The following is a 20,797-nucleotide window of genomic DNA, read 5'->3' on the forward strand; positions in this document are numbered from 1 at the left end:
TGGGTTTTGGTCGGGGAAGGTTCTGCTATTTGCAATGGCAGAAGCAGTAGAATTATAGTCAAGCCCCAGAGAAGGGCACTTTTTTTAGGGGTAGTGCATTTTATCTAGTACTTTCTTTTTCCTGATAAAGAAATATGGGTACTATATAGAATTCCTTAAAGAAAATAAAATTTTAAAGTGAATTCAATTTTCATTCCACATTTTTAGAATTTATAATCCACTTTACTTAAATTTTTAAAATATTACATTAACTGTCTATAAACATGTTTTACTGCTTGTTAATATACTCACATCCGTAGCTGCTGTGAGGATTTTGGAAAGGATAACTCTAGCCAATCCATCTCTGCTATAATCCAAGCTAGAAACAGTCAGTTTTAGCAAGTGATCCTGGTTTTTCAAGGAGCAAAGGTTAAGGAGACTGACTCCCAAAAAAAAAAAAAAAAAGAAAAGAAAACAATGAAGATTACTAGAACTTATGTATTGACTATTAAATCAAATATTTTTTCTAGTACTGATGAAGAATAACTGACATAAACTGCAAATATACAAGGTGTACATCAAGATCTGATATAGACATATACATATTTAAAGTCTAAAACGTTAACCACTATCATATTAATTAACATATCATCACTTCACATAATTCCATTTTTGGAGAGGGGGGAGTTTGTAGGTGAAATCAATGCAAATATTTTAAAATTCCAATATAAACAAGCATTTCTAAAATAAACTAATTACAAATAGCACATAAAAAGGAACAGCAAGGCATCCAGATAACTCTAGTTTAACTTCTTCTCAAAAATAAAATTTGACAAACATATGTACAGACTACATTAAAAAAAAGTTTAAGTGTACACTGCAACAGAATCTAGGGGTGCTTACCATTGAAATACACTGCATTTTTCCAGCATTTTGACTCCATGAGGGTGGCAAGAAAGTGTCCCAATAAATAAAAAGTAGTGTTGACTAAGAGTAGTTAATAAACCATTATTTTGAAGACTTCTTTCAGGCTTCATTCCAGAAGAGGCATTGAGCCACTGAACAATATCCTTTACTAGATCTTCTAAGTACCCTTGCCCATCCTAAAAGCAAATACATTATGGTACTGTTGGAACAATCAACTTTAACCAAGTACAAAAAATTTAATAATAATGAAGTGACTAATAATAGCTATCAATCACTGAGTCCTTTTTAATTCCATTCAACACAACACTGTGCAAGGTGGTATTATTCTCCATTTTACTGAAGAGTCAACCAGATCTTTCTAGAGGGTTAATAACTTGTTCAATCTCATAACTAGTTAGTGACTAAGTCATAATTCAAATCTAAGTCCAGGCTCATTTCTTACGTTTCTAAATATAGCTTACGTATATACAAGAATAAAAGCAAAGAATGGAAATAGAAGGAAAACAGAGAGTGAATAAAAACACTTTTTCTGAAAACATTCATAGTGCTTACCTCTTCGGACTCAAGAAGAAATTCTGTAAACTGACAACCCACAACTGTGAGCTGTTTGGACTTGGCAAAATCCAAATCCAGGTTGGCGTACAACTTACTGCTGGGCTTGTAAAAATAAAGTAGTCTTCGTACAAACCTAAGAGCAGAAAAAAATTGCAACAAAGTAAGAAACCAATTATTTTAGAAACTTAACTGAATTTTATGCTATAGTAAAAAGGCTTTGAATATTTCAGGTCTGAACCATTGGAATAAATGGCAAGAAACTCCTTTGTTACGTTTGTTATGTTTCTCATGTACATATACACAATCTTCATTTTAAACAATGTCTTTGTATATGAATTTTATTATGAGATGTTTGGAAAGTATAGAAAAAGATGCTAGCAGGAAAACCACAGACACAACATAGCTAGAATTCAAGGTTGAGTAAATCTGAGGAAGCCATCAGGACATAAATTTTCTTCTACCATAGCCTGTGAGAAACTTTGTCCCACAGTTCTAAACAATAATCTTATATTAGATAATTTTAAGTTACCACACTATGAGTTTGTTGTCAATTAGGCAAAAGGCTAAGCATAAAAATAGTAGGTAAAATTTAGGCAATTTAATTTATAGACATAACTTATGACATTTCAAATTATGTCTTTCAATACTATGCTGTGAGGTTTCATTTTATTATGTTCATTTTCATGCATAACATCCAATACAGCAGAGGTGGCAGATCAAGGAGCTGGGAAAACAAAGTTGATTAAGATATCTTTGTTTTCAATAAGTTTGAAAAGTTAGTATTATGCTTCTTTATACCAGAATAATATATGGTGTGTATATTTTCTAAACATTTAATATAGATGTGAAGTTATATATACTCAGTAGATGAATATAATCAATGTCAATGACGTGAACTTCTTAAAGTAAGGTCCTCTTATCCAACAAAATCAGTACTGATGGTCAGTCTAAACTCACAAGGAGTAAAACTGCATGGGTGGCCGGCGCCGCGGCTCACTAGGCTAATCCTCCGCCTTGCGGCGCCGGCACACCGGGTTCTAGTCCCAGTCAGGGCACTGGATTCTGTCCCGGGTGCCCCTCTTCCAGGCCAGCTCTCTGCTCTGGCCAGGGAGTGCAGTGGAGGACGGTCCAAGTGCTTGAGCCCTGCACCCCATGGGACCTTTCTTTCTGTCTCTCTCTCTTGCTGTCCACTCTGCCTGTCAAAAAAGAAAAAAAAAAAGGAAAAAAAAAAACCTGCATGGGTGTACTAGAGAACAATGCAGTAGCTTGAAGTATTTTATATGTTATGAATATTAGCATGTTTTATAGAAGATATGATTCAGGGGAGTAAAAAGAAAGAGAGCAATGGATTAACTTTCCACAGTCACATATGAGTAGAAGTAGAAGCTGTATATTGAAATTTTAAGTTATTATATAATCCTCATACAAGCATGTTTGGGCTAAAATTACTACACAGCTGATAGTACTCCAGTGTGAGAAACTTTTATCTCAACTACTCCATCTGTTCCAAAACTAAAAGCAGAATGTAAATAATTGGGGAAAAAATTAGCTGATATGTTTTGGTTATAAAATAGGACTACATGGGGCCATAGTAGGTTAAACCTCTATCTGCAGTGCCAGCATCCCATATAGGTGCTGGTTTGTGTCCTGGCTGCTCCTCTTCAATCCAGCCCCCTGCTAACGGCCTGGGGAAGCAGTAGGAGCTGGCCCACATACTTAGGCCCCTGCACTCACATGGGAGACCCAGAAGAAGCTCCTCCTGCCTCCTGACTTCGGATTGGCAAAGCTCTGGCCGTTGTGGCCATCTGGGGACTGAACTAGTGGATTCAAGACCTCTCTTTCTAGCCAGCGCCGTGGCTCAACAGGCTAATCCTCCACCTAGCGGCGCCGGCACACCGGGTTCTAGTCCCGGTCGCGGTGCCGGATTCTGTCCTGGTTGCCCCTCTTCCAGTCCAGCTCTCTGCTATGGCCCGGGAGTGCAGTGGAGGATGGCCCAAGTACTTGGGCCCTGCACCCCATGGGAGACCAGGAGAAGCACCTGGCTCCTGCCTTCAGATCAGCGCGGTGCGCTGGCCGCGGCGGCCATTGGAGGGTGAACCAACGGCAAAAGGAAGACCTTTCTCTCTGCCTGTATTAAAAAAAAAAAAAAAAAAAACCTTTCTGTCTGTTAACTCTGCTTCTCAAACAAATGTTTAAAAAAAAAAACTACATATAAAAATGTATGTATAAAAACTAATTATTAAAATGTATGTTTGTCTTTAATATCAATTTTAACTTTTAGCAGACACTAAGCATAATATAAAATTCTAAGTCCTTTAAATTTGAATGCAGAATAGCTATTACATACCTGTGTAACTGTTCATCTTTATAGTTTCTTAGATTTACATTTGGCCACTAGAAAAACAAAAAGTTTTGTATCTATTTATCAATTCCCAAACATATAATTATAAAAATTATAATTAATAATGAAATAAAGATCATGAAGCAATCATCAAGTAGTATTTTGTTATACCTTAAGAATGGTCCCTATAAGATTCCAGTTCCATTCAAGATTCTCTTTATGCTGAAGGACTTGGCTATCTCTAAGGTTTGTTAAAAGAGCTTCTTCTGTATCCTAATATCATCAGGAAGTAATAAAGAAAATTAAGGCAAACTGCTCATATATCAGAAAACTAAGTTCAAATTTTAAAAACAAAACACAGACTTTTCATTTAAGGACAGATCATCAAAGGTTTTTTAACTATAAATGAAGTTATAAAAACCCAGTTATAAGATACCTAGTCACTGTAACACTTGGAAATCATCTGAAAATCCATAGGCATGAATAAAACTGTAAACTTAATAAATACAAATAGGGGGGCTGGCACTGTGGCGTTAAGCCTCTGCCTGCGGCAACAGCATCCCATATGGGCACCGGGTAGAGCCCCAGCTTCTCCACTTCTGATCCAGCTCTCTGCTAATGGTCTGGGAAAGCAGTATAATTTGGCACAAGTGCTTGGGCCCTTGCATCCACATGGGAGACCCAGAAGAAGATGCTGGCTTCTGGCTTTGGATGGCTGCAGTAGCTGTTTGGGGAGTGAACCAGTGGATGGAAGATCTCTCTCTCTCCTTCTCTGTAACTCTGTCTCTCAAATGAATAAATTTTTAAAAAGTACAAATACGTAAAAATCCAATAGGTAAGAATTGGGAAATGATGTTTTTAAGTTGAAATTCATGATATTGGAAAATGGGCACTTAGTCCAGCAGTTAAGAAGCCCACATTCTGTCTTCAGAGTGCCTGAGTATGACTCCCAGCTCCAGCTTCTAACTTGTTTCCTGCCAACGTGCACCTTAAGACACAGCGGTGACAGCTTAAGTAATTAGATCCTTTCCACTCAAGGGAGGACCTGGACTGAGTTCTTGGCTATTGCTTTTGGCTGTTGTGGACAACTAGGGGATTAATCAGCAGGTGAAAGAGGAGTGCTCTCACTTGCTCTTTCTCTGTGTCTCTCAAATAATAACAGTAAAAAAAAAAAAAAAAAAAAAAATCTGTGATTTCATGTCAGTACCTTAAGAACAAATATATCTTTCTGAACTCGAAGATACTGATCCCGTTTCTGGTGTGTTGCAATTGCTTTCTGAATAATGTGATCTAAATGAAGGCTATAAGGCTTAGGTCCTCGTTTCTTCATTTCATGGAAGCGTTTTAAACAGTTCAATGCTGCACTGGCTCGCCTAATGAGAAAAAAAATCAATACTGTAGCATAATTTTAAAGAGATCACACTGGTAAATTACTAAATCTTAAATAAATTCAAGGCCAAAGGTTACTACTAAAAAAGCGAAGTATTAAGTCACATTTGGGTACACAAATGATTTTTAAGAACTCCTTCCATAAGGTTAGAAATCTAGTATTCTATATTTTCTTATAAAAGGTTTAAAGCTTTGCTTTTCACATAAAAATCCTTAATCCACCTGGAACTGATTTCTCTTTATGGTATGAATTGAAATGTATTTCTCTGTTCTCCCATATGGATAAATCGATGATTCAAATATTGATTGGTTTCTATTTTCTACATTGATGTGAAACTATAAATGATATCTTTTAAAAATTACGTTTAATTCTTTGTTTGTGGTATATAAAGGTGCAGTTTTCAAGAATCTGGTAGCTATCAAGTCTTGACTTTAAAGCTTCAGGTAAATAGTACTTTTAAAACTTGGGATGTACTCAAATAGGCAAGTATTAGTACAGAAGTTTACTGAGATAGATAGAAAACATTCCATTACTGGAACTTTGGAGAAAAACCCGATTACCTTATGAACTCTGAAATTTTGTGGTCTAACCCAGAGTTTAGATCTACCAGGCTCTTGAAAAACACATTTTGCATCATGAAATTACCAATACAAAACTGAAAGCTATCATTACTGATATAAACCTAGAGTAAGAAATGAGATGGTCCCTAACACACTCAGTTTATAACACAACTTAAGTCTGTCAGTGTTTTCAGCTGCATTAGATTTTCATTTATAGTGAGGCATATATGCATATTTTTGTATTAACAAAGCTAATTAAATTTTTGAAGACTGTATTACAACTGGTAACAAAAACCCATGTATATATATATAGCTCTGAATGGCTAGTGAACTGGTCCATTTCACTAATATTATCAGGAAAAAAAAATGAAGTGGGGTCCAAGGTTGCGGCAAGCAGGTTAAGCCACGACTTGCTCTTATATCAGCATCTCATATCGGAGTGCTGGATCAAATCCTGGCTGCAACACTTCAGATCTAGCTTCCTGTTAATGTGCCTGGGAAGGCAGCAGAAGATGCTTGGGCCTCCTGCCACCCATGTGGGAAACCTGAATGGAGTTATAGGCTTCTGACTTTGGCTTGGCTGTGGCCACTTGGAGAGTGAAATAGCAAATGGAAAATGTTTCTTTTTCTGTTGTCACTCAGCCTTTTAAACACAGTAAATCTTAATAAAAAGAAAAAAACTGAAAAAAACTGAAGTGAACCTCATGTAAAGTTTTTTTTTTTTTTTTTTGTAATCTTAACAGTGAAAGAAAGAGAGAGAAACAGGACAAGACAGGCATCCCTGTAACTCTGGTCCAGATATAATCTTCGCCAAATTTAAAAGAAATACCCACTAGTATTATCCAACTGAGCTCTCCCATCTTTACTTTTAATATATTACAATTAAGAATTACAGCTGTATTACCATACATTTATTTAAAATTCTATATATGCAACATCTCCTTCAGAATTCAGAGTTCAGCTTACCACTATACCTATAATATAGGTATACAGTATACCTATAGTACAGATTATGAAATTTCAACATTTTTAATCACACACATATTTAACCACATGATATTTTAACCACAGAATACATTGGCAGTTTTTTAATTCAAAATAATTTAGACATAAAAAAGAGGGTCAGCTATTGCTTAAAACACAAAATAGTCCAAAAAAACTCTCAACCAAAACATTTTTAGCAACGTGCTAGAAAGTCTAGTCACCCGCTAAAAAAATGTGATTTTACTATACTAATACTTTGTAGCCTAAAATACAAATTATTAAATACTTTGAAAGTAAGTAATTTTTCCTCTTATCTATAATACTTCTTTAAAAGAATTTCCAAGCATAACCTATCCAATACTGCTTCTTTAAAATGAAGAGAAGGTAATGTAATCATATACTAAATATACTGACTGTAAGTTTTGCTACAGCTGATACTTACAGTCTCTTTTCCTTGGGTATATCAAAGGATGCAGCCATATTCATTAGAGTTGGCAAGCAGTGCAAATGATGGCTGTGAGAATGAGGGAGAATTGTGTTTGCCTAAAAGGAAATGTAACATCTTAAATGAGTAGTCAGAAATTGAAAATACTTCATGTTACAGATTATGCATAGAAATAATACTGCATTCAAGATCATTAAACACTCTTGATATTCATAAAAATCAACTGAATCATGATTTTCCCCGGTACACTTAATTCTTACCTTTGTCTACTTTGGATGGGATATGATATAAAAACACATACTTATATTAATAAAACCATTAATTTTCAGAGATCTTTTATTATAATATTAAATTAGACTTAAGTGATACACCAAACTAAATGCAATTCTTAAATGATTTGAAAGGATTGTAAGTCAAAACATTACATGACTGTATAAGTTAACAACATTTAAAATACTAGATGACTAAGTTTTGAAAACCACCTTCTCAACAATAATCTTTAAAATACAAAATTTATTAACCTCTGCTTTCTCCTTCATCATACAACCAGTTATGGTAATGAATTAAATACTGAAGGCAGAAGATATAAGAAAAATAAACAATGAAACAACATCACTACACTCAAATTGACCAGCTTTTATACTTTCAAGGAATTATAGAATTTTGGGATACAGAGAAAGGAAATGAAGTAAGTTTATATAAGAGAGACTTTTATATAAAAGTAATTCTGGATATTGGTAATCTTACAGAAAGTATCTTAAGAATTGAAATACAAATAGTCCGACCTGAGAGTCCGTAACACTTTTTAATCATTTAACAGATGGGCAAAGGAGAAACAGAGCGAGTAGCTAAATAATTCACTGATAAAAAAGACAGTTAAGATTAACTGCGGAGTGAGGGGTTGGGGAGAGGTTAGGGGAAGAAGAGGGGAAACGAAATCATAAAAACAACAAAAAATCCTGACAATAATAGCAAGTCATGACATAATTTAAAAAGATGTTACAGAGTCACTTCTTTAATGAGTTCTTTTTTATACTATTTTACTAACTGGTAAAATAGAGGATGTACAAATATGAATTTTTATTTTGCAAACAATCACAGCCTGCTCTTGTTTCATTTTCCAAGTAGAAAATAGATCATTTTGGTAGCTCCTAGTTTCCAACTTACTGACATCATAAACTCATAGTAACACAAACAAACTACAAGCTTACAGGAAAGACTATGATGTCCAAACAACACAACTGCATGTAGAATTTTTACACAAAGACTTCTAAAATTTAGCTGCTGCCTACCATCTATGAATTACATTCCTAGCTGACAGGTATTATCTATAGTTTTGTAATTTCTTGCTTTTTATGTCATAGGAAGACTTTCTGAGCACAAATAAGATTTATAGAACTTTGGAGCCAGCACTGTGGTGTATTGGGTTAAGGTACCAACAGTGCCAGTATCCCATATGGGCAATGGTTCCAGACCGGGCTGCTCCACTTTCAATCCACCATCCACCTCCCTGCTAATGTGCCTGGGAAAGCAGTGGAGGATGGCCCATGTGGTTGGGCCCCTGCACCTCCATTGGAGACCTGGAAGATGCTCCTTGCTCCTGCCTTTAGATTGGTCTAGCTCCGGCCTTTGTGGCCATTTGCGGAGTGAACAAGCAGATGTAAGATTTCTCTCTTTTACTCTCTCTCTTTAACTCTGCCTCTCAAGTACATAAATAAATCTTTAAAAAAATGTAATTTTTTTTAAAAAATTCATGGAAAAAATGGAATTAAAGAAGTTTATTATGGCACAAAAAAGTTTGAAATCCATGCATGAGAACTCTTCCAGAAATGCATGGAAAATATGGATGACAAAAAAAGTAAGGATTTCAAAATTTTTATGCCAAAAAAACCATACTTTTAAATTACATTTTCCATGAATTTTAAAATTTATGAATACACCAAAGCTTTTTATAATGCAAAGACAACATTCATAAAAATGTAATAAAAATCAACATTGCAATCACTCGTTTTATAAAGTAAAATATTAGAAGCATGAAACACACAACTGGAAGGTACTAAACATACCATATGCAAAAGCTCTCCTAAAAGAATGGTAGCTCTAACTGAGATATGGTCATCACTGTTCGTTATCACTTCAACCAAACCCTTGGAAAAGAAGAATAAAATATCACTGTAGCAAAATAATAAATAAGAATACATTTATGAATTACATGTTTTTTATTCAGTAAGAATTCTGTTAGAGAAAATAAAGAAAACAGACCAAAGTAAGGTTTATAAATCTTACCTCTAAAAGTCCATTACGAATAAATGCAGAGAGTATTAGCGCCAAATAATTATCCATGAGATCTGGCCTAGAAATAAACACAGCCAGGAACAACAATAATATTTCATGTAGCACACAGTTTAATATAAAAATAGTAATTGTAATAAATTTGAACTGTTTTTATATTTCAATTCTACCTGGATCTGGCACGATGAGGAAGAATAGTTTTTGCCTCAGCTGCTACAAAGCCATCTGAAAGCCTCCAACTGTCTTGGAACCTACCTGGATCTAAAACAGTATACAAACTAGGTAATTAAAAGAATTAAAAGAAGATTAGGTATCACTGAAACACTTCAGGTAAGTGTGGTACCACAGCCAGGCTGTAACGAACTTTGAAAAGTTAAAACAGAATAAATTCAAGATACATATATATTTAAAAAAAAATACTCAAAAAGCCTCACTAACTACGTAAATGCACACAGATCTAATTTCCTTCATTAAGAGTCACTTGGCTAAAATAAGACAAAAATTAGACAATCCAATTTAAGAATTACATAGGTTTCTTACTACATCCTTTCTATTTCGTTAGTTCATCTTTCTATTACTTTTAATACTCATTTACAAGAGGTAGAGTGACAAAAATCTCTCAGCTTTATTTAGGAATTTCAGGTATTACCATACTATGGGCCGAGAAGAAAATGATGTTCAATATGTAATATTTCACCTTTCAGAGATTTTAACTCCATTAGGTAAACCATTTTATAAATTATAACATGAATACATGAAACACACTTCAATACTTACCTACACTAAGCAGTGCTTCTATGAACTCCTCAGTCACAACAGGCAAAGGAAGACGAAATATATCATAAAGCACTTCAAGCAGACCACGCTATAATAGCAAGAAAATATAGTTCACTGATTTTTATGGAATATGTCTTTGCTTTTACTTTTTTTTTTTTTATTTATTTGACAGATAGAGTTAGACAGTGAGAGAGAGAAACAGAGAGAAAGGTCTTCCTTCCGTTGGTTCACCCACCAAATGGCCGCTACAGCTGGCACATTGCTTTGATCCGAAGCCAGGAGCCAGGCGCTTCCTCCTGGTCTCTCATGTGGGTGCAGGGGCCCAAGCACTTGGGCCATCCTCCACTGTCCTCCTGGGCCACAGTAAAGAGCTGGACTGGAAGAGGAGCAACCGGGACTAGAACCCAGTGCCCATGTGGGATGCCGGCGCCGCAGGCAGAGGATTAACCAAGTGAGCCACGGTGCTGACCGCATAAATTTTTTTTTAAAGATTGATTTATTTGTTTGTTTGTTTATTTATTTATTTATTTATTTATTTGACAGATAGAGTTACAGACAGTGAGAGAGGGAGACAGAGAGAAAGGTCTTCCTTCCATTGGTTCACTCCCCAAATGGCTACCACGGCTGGATCTATGCCAATCTGAAGCCAGGAGCCAGGAGCTTCTTTTCTGGTCTCCCATGTGGGTGCAGGGCCCAAGCACTTGGGCCATCCTCCACTGTCCTCCCGGGCCACAGCAGAGAGCTGGACTGGAAGAGCAGCAACCGGGACTAGAACCCAGCGCCCATATGGGATGCCGGCGCCACAGGTGGAGGATTGACCTGGTGCGCCATGGCGCCAGCCCCATGTCTTTGCTTTTTAAATATCTTATTCAGAAAATAAATGACAGAAACAAATATTGTGCCACATCTACATGAGAAGAAATAACTTGAATGCTTGCTATCTAAATCATTTAATCTTTTCGATAAATTTTTCATTTTCCCTGTTGTGTACACGATACAGATTTAAATAGTTAAGGTAATTTCCCCAAGGTCATGGGACTATCAATAATAAAACCAGGAGTTAAATCGCAGATGGCAGGACTCCAACGACCATAGTATGTAGCCTCCCTATCTATATATTATAAAGTCAAATGAATCAGCCCAACCTTTTTTTTTTTTTTGCTTACAGATCTTTCCATTTATAATCATATCTGTCCATTTTCACAATTTATATATTTTTTTCTTTCACATTTTAAGCAAGGCACATCTGGCCAATATTTTCTAATAACATTTTACAACTTTACATTTGGTTCGTACAAAAGATGAGACAGGAAAAGGGTAAAAGAAGTAACAAAATTTAAATAAAGAAAAAACATTAGGGCCGACGCTGTGGCTCAGTGGATTAATGCCCTGGCCTGAAGCGCCGGCATCCCATATGGGCACTGGTTCAACTCCCGGCTGCTTCATTTCTGATCCAGCTCTCTGCTAAGTCCTGAGAAAGCAGTAGAAGATGGCCCAAGTCCTTGGGCCCCTGGCTTTGGATCAGCGCAGCTCCGGCCGTTGTGGCCAATTGGGGGTGAGCCAGCAGATGGAAGACTTCTCTCTGCCTCTCCTCTCTATGTAACTCTGACTTTCAAATAAATTAATTAATTAAAAAAAAAAAGTTAGAAAAAACATTTATGGGGCGAGCACTGTGGTGTAGTAGGCTAAGCTTCTGCCTGCGGCGCCAGCTTGTCATATGAGTGCTGGTTGGTGTCCCGGCTGCTCCTTATCGGATCCAGCTCTCCCCTAATGTGCCTGGGAAAGCATTAGAAGGTGGGCCCAAGTGCTTGGGCCCCTGCACCCACATGGAAGACCTGGAAGAAGCTCCTTCCTTCAGATGGGCCCAGCTCCGGCCATTGTGGCTATTTGGGGAGTGAATCAGCAGATGGAAGACCTCTCTCTATAAGACCTCTATGTCTCTCCCTCTCAAATAAATAAATTTTTTTTAAAAAGTCAATATATAAAAGAAGTAACATTTAAGGGAAAATTATCATTTGAAGAGTTAATTCTTTTTTTCTCCAAATGCAATTTGACTTATTTAATAAAAGTTACTTGCACACCGCTAATTAAGGAATGCATCAAATAAAGATAAATATAAACAAGTCAATTTTTACAAAACCACCAAATTAAAAACTCATCATTAAAATAAAATGTTAGGAGGCACAGATGCAAAAATACTACAACTACATTGTACTAAATATATTTCTAGTCCTTGAATATTTTACAGTAAGAATACCCTTCTGTAGTGTTTGCAGTCTTTTCATGAAGAAAGTAAGCATAATGAAGTTCATGTTTTCAATTCAATTTTTAACAAAATCACTGTTCCTAACAACAGCAGTATTTTAAGTGAGTCATATTATACTTAGGGCTTAGCTCACCTGAAATAATCTTTTAAATTTATTTATTTTTATTTATTTCAATGAGCAACACAGATCTTCCATCTGCTGGTTCATTCCCCCAAATTCCTGCAACAGCCACGGCTGGGCCAGGCTCAAGCTAGGATCCTGGAACTCCATCAGGGACACCTACTGCTTTGGGACCCAAGTTCCTGACTCATCACATGCTACTCCTCAGATTGTTCATTAGCAGGAAGCTGGACTGGATGCAGAGTAGCACTTGAACCTACGCACCCCGATGTAAGATGTGGGCATTCTAACTAGTGTCTTCAACAATACTGTAGCAAATGCTGACCCCCTAAAATAATTTTTATTTACTGATTTCCTGATAAAGGTTCAGTAATCATACAATCACAATTACTTTTACTTACCCGTATTTCCATATTTGGTATGCAAAGTACTCCAATTAGAGACTGGATCCCAGAGTTACCAGGTTTACATAAATTAATAATACCTGTAGAGAAGATAAAGAAAAAAAATCACTGAATTGAAGTTCAAATAAATTTCCCTAGTAATATGTCATATTATAAAACTTGTGGTATTTTTCCAAGATATAAAATACTATTTGGCTATCAAAAATTATATTTTATAAGTAAAATATATTTCCCATAGTTTGTATTTCCCTACTGTTTAGAGATTACTCATAATTTAATCATTTGTATTCCTTTTGCAATTTCTGCTTCATATCCAAAAATGTCTGAGTCTGATTGCCTGACACTACTCTGCTGACTGGCGAATGCTGAGAATAACACGGGAGAATGGGATAACGGTCTACCTCCCCTGTTTAATGTCCTTAGTCTAATGTGAAAAATTCTGCTTGATATCCATCTTTCGAAAGTTTAACTATAAAATTATACACACATTAAGAGAATAAGCAACAGACCTGAAATAAATTATATGGATTAAAATGTTTAACTTACAAATGCTGAGTCAAACAATTCTGGAAATTAAAATTACACATCACAAAAGATATGTAAATAGGCAATAAACGCATACAAAGTGTTTAATATTGTTAGTCATGGTGGAAAAGAAAATTACATTAATAACAAGATACCAATATACAACTATCAGAATGCTAAAATTAAAGACTCAGTACAGCAAACACTGACTACAACTAGAACTAAAATACACTGATAATGGAAGTCTAAAATGTTGTTTTTTTGTTTTCTGATTTTTTAACAGGCAGAGTGGACAGTGAGAGAGAGAGAGAGACAGAGAGAAAGGTCTTCCTTTTTCCGTTGGTTCACCCCCCGATGGCTGCTGCGGCCGGCGCACCGCGCTGAGCCGAAGCCAGGAGCCAGGTGCTTCTCCTGGTCTCCCATGCGGGTGCAGGGCCCAAGCACTAGGGCCATCCTCCTCTGCACTCCTGGGCCATAGCAGAGAGCTGGACTGGAAGAGGGGCAACTGGGACAGAATCTGGTGCCCCGACCAGGACTAGAACCCGGTGTGCCGGCGCCACAGGTAGAGGATTAGCCTATTGAGCGCCCGCCTGAAATGTTTACTTACTGAATTCTAGTTAATTAAGTGCATGCTGAAGTGTTTAGGAGTGAAGGGTATGGATGTCTTCAAGGGCCTTCAAGATATATTAAAATAACACTGATGAATGAATGAATGCAGGATGGAAAGAAATGTAATATATAGCAAAATCTAGGTAGTAGGACTAAATGGATAATCACTGTATATTTTTTCAATTTCCTTGTATGTTTCAAATTTTTCATAACAAAATATTAGGAAAAACACTTTCAAAAACTCATACAGGTCTCTGAAATTTATTACTTCTATTTAAGCATACAGAGGCTGACTATCCTCTATCTGAAATACTTGGAACCTAAAATACTTTGATTTTTGGAATATTTGTATATATCAAAGACAGGACCAAAGTCTAAACACAACATTCATTTATGCTTCATACACATACCTGAAGGTCATTTTATAAAATATTTTTAGTGCATCTGCATTTTAACTCTAACCCATCACCATGGTCAGGTGTGAAATTTTCCACTTGTGGTATCATACCAACTCTCAAAAAGTTTCAAATTTTGAAGCATTTCAGTTTAGGGATGCTCAATTTGTATGTATGTATGTATTAATATACATATTGAAGGCCAGTGCCGCGGCTCACTAGGCTAATCTACCTACAACACCGGTACTCTGGGTTCCAGTCCCGGTTGGGGCACCGGTTCTGTCCCGGTTGCTCCTCTTCTAGTCCAGCTCTCTGCTGTGGCCCGGGAGGGCAATGACAGGTAGCCCAAGTGCTTGCGCCCTGCACCGCATGGGAGACCAGGAGGAAGCACCTGGCTCCTGGCTTTGGATCTGTGCAGCTTTGGCCGTAACAGCCATTTGGGGGGTAAACCAACAGAAGGAAGACCTTTCTCTCTGTCTCTCTCTCTCACTGTCTATAACTCTGTCAAAAAATATATATACATATTTAAGAATAACTTGTATCTTCTGTTTAAATTTAGGATCAAAATTAAAATTAAAACATAATAGATTTACTTGCTTAAATCAAAATGTTGCTTCTCTGAGGTCAAGGTTTCCAACACCAGCATTCCATATGGGAGTTCAGATTCAAGTTCAATTGCTTTGAACCAATTCAAGTTCAGATTGCTTTGTTTCCAATCCAGCTTCCTGCTGATGTGCCTGGGATGGCAATGGATGGTGGCCCAAGTGCTTTGGCCCTCACTACCCATGCTGGAGACCAGGATAGAGTTCATGCCAGACTAGGCTGTTGGGGCCATCTGAGGCATGAACCTCTCCACCCCCCCGCCTTGCTCTGCCTTTCAAATTAAATACCTTTAAAAAAAAAAAGTTGTATTTGCAAAAATTAAGAGTGGGAATTTGAGGAATGGTGCTGTGGCGCAGTGGGTTAACGCCCTGGCCTGAAGCGCCAGCATCCATTATAGGTGCTGGTTCTAGTCCCGGCTGCTCTTCTTCTGGTCCAGCTCTCTGCTCTGGCCTGGGAAGGCAGTGGGAGACAGCCCAACTTCTTGGGCCTGTGCACCCACACAGCTCCGGCCATTGCGGCCATCTGGGGAGTATACCAGTGGATGGAAGACCTCTCTGTCTCTACTTCTCTCTCTGTCTCTACCCCTCCCAGTAACTCTTTCAAATAAAGTAAATCTTTAAAAAAAAAAATGGGAATTTGAGAGGAAAGGGGGAGGAAGGGGTGAAGTGCAGGCAGGGGCGGGGGGAGTGTCACTGTGTTCCTAAATCTGTATATATGAAATATATGAAACTTACATGAATTAAATTTTAAAAAATTATTTCTTAAACTTTGACATTGGTTTAAGGAGATTATAGATTAAGAGTTGGTACAGGTTATGAAACTGCACTAACATGGGAAACAGGCTATTAGTTAGGTACAAAGAATCATTTAAGTAAATTTCCTTGTTCTGCTTACTGCTACATTCTGTTCATGCTATCCCTCCAGTTATTCCACAAAATCAAGGAAGAAGGTAATCATCAATATAAAAGAACATGTTTAGAGTTGGTATGATTTAAAAGAAAAAAACATTGTTTTTTATTCCATCAAAAAGACAGGCGTAACTTCTAATTCTTAAAAATGTGGGACTACTGATGGCCAATAAAGGTTACTTTGCATTTTTGATATTATTACTGTGTTTTTGTATTTTCTTCCTTGTTTTTTCTATTTTTGTTTCTGTTACTTCCATTTTATTTGAAATGTAGAGACACAGAGAAAGGAGGAGGTCTTCATCCACTGGTTTACTTCCCAGATGCCCACACCAGCCCAAAGTTGGGCCAGATCAAAATCAAGAGTGAGGAACTCGACCCAGGTATCTTGTGTAGGTGGCAGAATCGCAAGTAATTGAACCATCATCTGCTGCCATCCCAGTGTGTGTGTTAGGAGGAAGCTGGATAGGAAGCGCAGCCAGGACTTGAACCAGGTACTCTAATATGGGATGCACGCACCCCAAGCAGTGTCATAATCCCTGCATCAAACACCTGCCTACTACACTACTTTTAAATGACAAACTTTACTTACATATACAGCTAATGTTCAAGTTTGTCTTTGTTTTATTAACATATCATGTCCAAGTAATTATTAGCACAGTGACTTGAAAACAATTAACAAGTATATTTATACTGAAGACAATACTAACTATTTCTTATTGGCTAATATAAATTTTTTCAGTATATTTTAATAATTTTGTAAAAATCCCACTTGTCCTAGTAAAATATAGACTAGGTTAACAACTTAATTGGATGCTGAAATATTAATTTAACACTTGGAAAAACAGACATGTTTTTCTTCCTGGATGTTATAAAGTAGCCTAAATAAACCTACCTGCCCACGACCGGAATGTCGCTATGATTCCCATTTTACTGGCTAGAAACCGTGCTTCTCTGTCTTCTCTTTTGGGGAATTAGAGGACAAGGAAATAAAATGTTAAAATGAGTTTTTTGGTTACCATATCAGAATAAAAGCTTTTTGCACATGAAATTAATACAAGACATCAAGAAAGAAAACAAAAATCAGATCTATTTCACAGAAATTACTTAACTATAAATTGACCTCCAACTTAAAATTTACAATACAATTTAAAATAAGTTTTAAATTCTGCTTTTTAAAATTCAGTTCTATGTTTCCTATTCTTTTTAAAAACTAGTCTTAAATGAACTTTAATTAGGCATTAGAGAGAATACCAGTCTGCTTAATAATCCTCTGTGTCTCAAAGCCAACTCAAAATTTTTGCCTCAATTTGAGCATTTCCAATAGGCAAGCTCAACAATTTATACAGTCATTGAAATATTATAACACAACTATAATATTACTAACATCATCAGCCACCTTCCTCAGTAATTATGTATCCAATGGTCTCACTTTTATACAACAGTTATGACACTTAGTTAAGCAACATAACACTTACAGTCACTAAACATTTCCCAAGGTTGGCTTATGGCGTTTCAAAACTTAATAGAAACTTTGCAACTTTATTTATGCTACCTAACCAATATCTGTACCCTATTAGCACATTATTTTTTTCCTGTGCTATCATTTTTTTCTTTTCCTAAATATTTAATGGTTGTGAAACCACAGAGAACAGAGCAGGAGGAGTAAAGTTAAATGACAGGAGATCAGATTGGATAGCAAGCAATCAGACTGCAGAAGAATGAAAAGCTAAAAGAAAGCAAAAACAGACTAAGCTCTACAAAATCAGTCAGAATGAAACTATATCAGAAACTAAAATAGAAGGAGATGAAGTAGAAGGAATATTGGACACAATATGATTAAGTTTTTTAGCGCCCCTTCTAGTAACAATGTAGGTGACTTTCTTATATTGATAGGCTGGTAATTCATTTCTATTATATAGATTTGTAATGTTTTTAAAATCAGTCATTTCCCTCTTGCCTGGTCATAATGTATCTTTATTTGCCCTGCTATTCACCTGTTCATACTCCTGAAACTTAAAATACAGAGTTATATAGGATAAGAAAGATTTTAATAGATTTCTTCAATCCCCAAATTTAAAAAATACTTAAGTTCCTCTCTTGTTCACTGTGGTATATATAATTCTAAAAATGGTCTTGACCTAAGACTTGATCTCTGAATCCTGTGATTATGATGAGACGCCAGTCATGACTGTGGTTATATTTACGTTATATAGCCTTAGCAGAGCGTAAGTTAGGAAGATCATCTAGCAGACTATCTCACTGGAGAGCTATCTCTAGTAGGCCCCAGAAGAACTAAGAGAGCTTCAAAGTGCTAGTAGAACTCCAGGCGTTATCGCTCCCTTTGAAGAAGGAGGGAGCCGTATGCAGAGAATGTGAGTGGCTTCTAGAAGGTGAGGGTAGCTCCAGCTGATAATCAACAGGAACCGAGTTCTGCCAATAATACAAATAAGCTTGGAAATGGGTTCTTTACCACGGTTTACAGACAACCTTGTGATCTACCAAACTGTCAGCAAATTAATGTTTTAAGCCACTGTATTTGCAATACTTTGTTGTGTAGCAATAGAAAACTCATATATACTCCATCAATCAAGAGAATTTCCAAATCTCCTAAGTATGGGGCTTAGTTCCAGTTTTTAACTACAGCAGCAGGAATAAACTTGAGATGTCTTAGAGGACATCTGTTTTGACTTCTTAGTTCATAATGTAACAGGGTATTAATGAGTCCAAAGTGATGGACGTAATTAAAGATAGGAAGGCACGATTTTAGCTAAGAAGAAAAGGAAGAACAAAAATTTCCCACTATTTAGAAAATTTTCTAAAATTTAGTAAAGAATTAAAAATATACTGTTTTTCCAAATAAGTCAATGTCTGCAGTTCTACAACCCTACTAGAAAAATGCCTCCTAACATATTTAACAATTATACCTTTGCACACTCTCCAGATAATCTATTATTTGACCCCTGAATCATTTATTTATGAAGTTATCTCTGAATACCTAAGGTACATGTGCTTTTTATTGCACCCCCTTTATTATCCCATTAATTTACTCTCAGAACTCCAAATACTACACCCTTCTGCTGACTCAATTTGTTTTAAGGCTACTCTCATTCTGTTCCCTACTGGTATTCTATTGTTTCAGTGTTGTTTCATTGCTTCTCAATATAATTGATGCTAACAATACGTGCAATACAAACCTAATAGATTTCCCTGAAGCTGAAATACAGGATTTATCTTCAAATTTCCCAAAGCTTTCTTTTTTCAAACTACAATTAACTATGAGAAAAATGCAATATAATTCTATGAAATAGATTTACTTAAACTCAGATTTTTCTGATACTACATGCCATCAGATAAAAGTTCTAACAGTAACACTCACATCACCTCATAAATTAGAAGCCAAAGGTACTTACTTCAGCTGTCCTTCAGCTGTATCTGGACTATGTCTGTAGTGAAAATCAGTATAGGGCGCTAAAATTCGCTAATTTAAAAAGAAGAAAAGTCTTCATTATAAACTGTATTCTTTCTGTAACAAGCTAAAATTAATTCCATTTTTCTATATATCTAATTGAGTTCACTATTTAGGGACTTATTTCTTCAAACTCATCAAGGAATATGTTCAATTGGTGATTTTCTTTAATGTCCAAACTCATTTTTTGAACTTTTTGCTTGAGCTATAACACAGGCATCTAAAGCTATGCACAGATCATAAATATACAATTCAATGGAAATTCTCAAATTCATCACATTCTTCTAACTAGCACCAGGAAAAGAAAACAGTATCGGTGTTCTCAAAGCCCTGTCATTATCTCTTTGTAATCAGTCACCAACATAAGCATCATCCTTACCTCTCACACTATAAATTAATATTGTGGTTTTTGAAAACTATATAAATTGTCTTTATTTTATTAATTACATTCTTCTTTCGTTTCTCATAGTAAAAAATAAAAAATCCAGGTAATGTCTGTGTGTTGTCCTTATGCTGAACAATCTTGTTACAATTCACCTGCTACTTTAGAACCAGTACCATAGTCACCAAGCTTCCCACTTACCTATAGTATTCCTAAGGTCATGAATTTTAATTCTAAGTATTTTTTAAATACAGAAGACATAGTAAGAATTACTTTTAACAGTCAGTATTCTTTGATTTAGTCATACGCTCTTATTTACCTTTTCCAGTACTCTTTACTTCTCTACATTTAAGTTTGTCCTACATCATTTTCCTTCTACTTGAAGATTCCCTTTAGCCTTTCTGTGTGACTCGTTTTTTAAAAAATAATAAATATTTTATCATCCCACTTGGTTTCTGCATGTCAAATATCTAGGAAACAAAGATAGGGCATTTACCCCAGTGGTTAAGTAGCCAGCTGGGAGGCCCACACCCTGTATCAGAGAGCTAGAGTTCAAGTAATGGTATTGTTCCTGATTACAGCTTCCTGCTAACATGCACCCTTGGAGGCAGTAGGCAATGACCAATTACTTGGATTCCTGCCACCTACATGGGGGAACCTGTATTGAGTTCCAGGCTCAGCTTTGACGTGGCTGTTCCCTGGCTATTCTGGGCATTTGAGGAGTGAACCAGCAGACAATAATTCTATCTCTGTGTCTCTTTCAGAAACATTTTTAAACAGAATCTAGCAGAGCATTAGCTACATGGCTATGGCTCAGGGTTTTAGAAGACTGTAGTCAAAATGTACACCAGAACTGCAGTTACCTGAA

At 36.3% G+C, this 20,797-nt stretch overlaps 1 protein-coding gene across 21 annotated transcripts in view; it reads right to left on the bottom strand.

Moving 5' to 3' along the window:
* The window catches only part of RICTOR (RPTOR independent companion of MTOR complex 2), a 161,599-nt gene that overhangs the window by 53,434 nt on the left and 87,368 nt on the right, over nt 1-20,797 (bottom strand). For all 21 annotated transcript variants that reach the window (XM_070056653.1, XM_051853789.2, XM_051853790.2 and 18 more), the window contains 14 exons: nt 19,492-19,559; nt 16,974-17,041; nt 13,039-13,121; nt 10,251-10,338; nt 9,644-9,734; nt 9,468-9,534; nt 9,248-9,328; nt 7,179-7,279; nt 5,010-5,175; nt 3,974-4,075; nt 3,809-3,855; nt 1,459-1,594; nt 883-1,082; nt 292-418 (listed from right to left, as the gene is read on the bottom strand). In XM_070056653.1, the coding sequence (XP_069912754.1) occupies nt 292-418; nt 883-1,082; nt 1,459-1,594; nt 3,809-3,855; nt 3,974-4,075; nt 5,010-5,175; nt 7,179-7,279; nt 9,248-9,328; nt 9,468-9,534; nt 9,644-9,734; nt 10,251-10,338; nt 13,039-13,121; nt 16,974-17,041; nt 19,492-19,559 (1,425 nt within the window). The remainder of the gene's footprint in view (nt 1-291; nt 419-882; nt 1,083-1,458; nt 1,595-3,808; nt 3,856-3,973; nt 4,076-5,009; nt 5,176-7,178; nt 7,280-9,247; nt 9,329-9,467; nt 9,535-9,643; nt 9,735-10,250; nt 10,339-13,038; nt 13,122-16,973; nt 17,042-19,491; nt 19,560-20,797) is intronic.

The sequence above is a fragment of the Oryctolagus cuniculus genome, chromosome 14, assembly GCF_964237555.1.
Source record: "Oryctolagus cuniculus chromosome 14, mOryCun1.1, whole genome shotgun sequence".
Classification (NCBI taxonomy): domain Eukaryota; kingdom Metazoa; phylum Chordata; class Mammalia; order Lagomorpha; family Leporidae; genus Oryctolagus; species Oryctolagus cuniculus.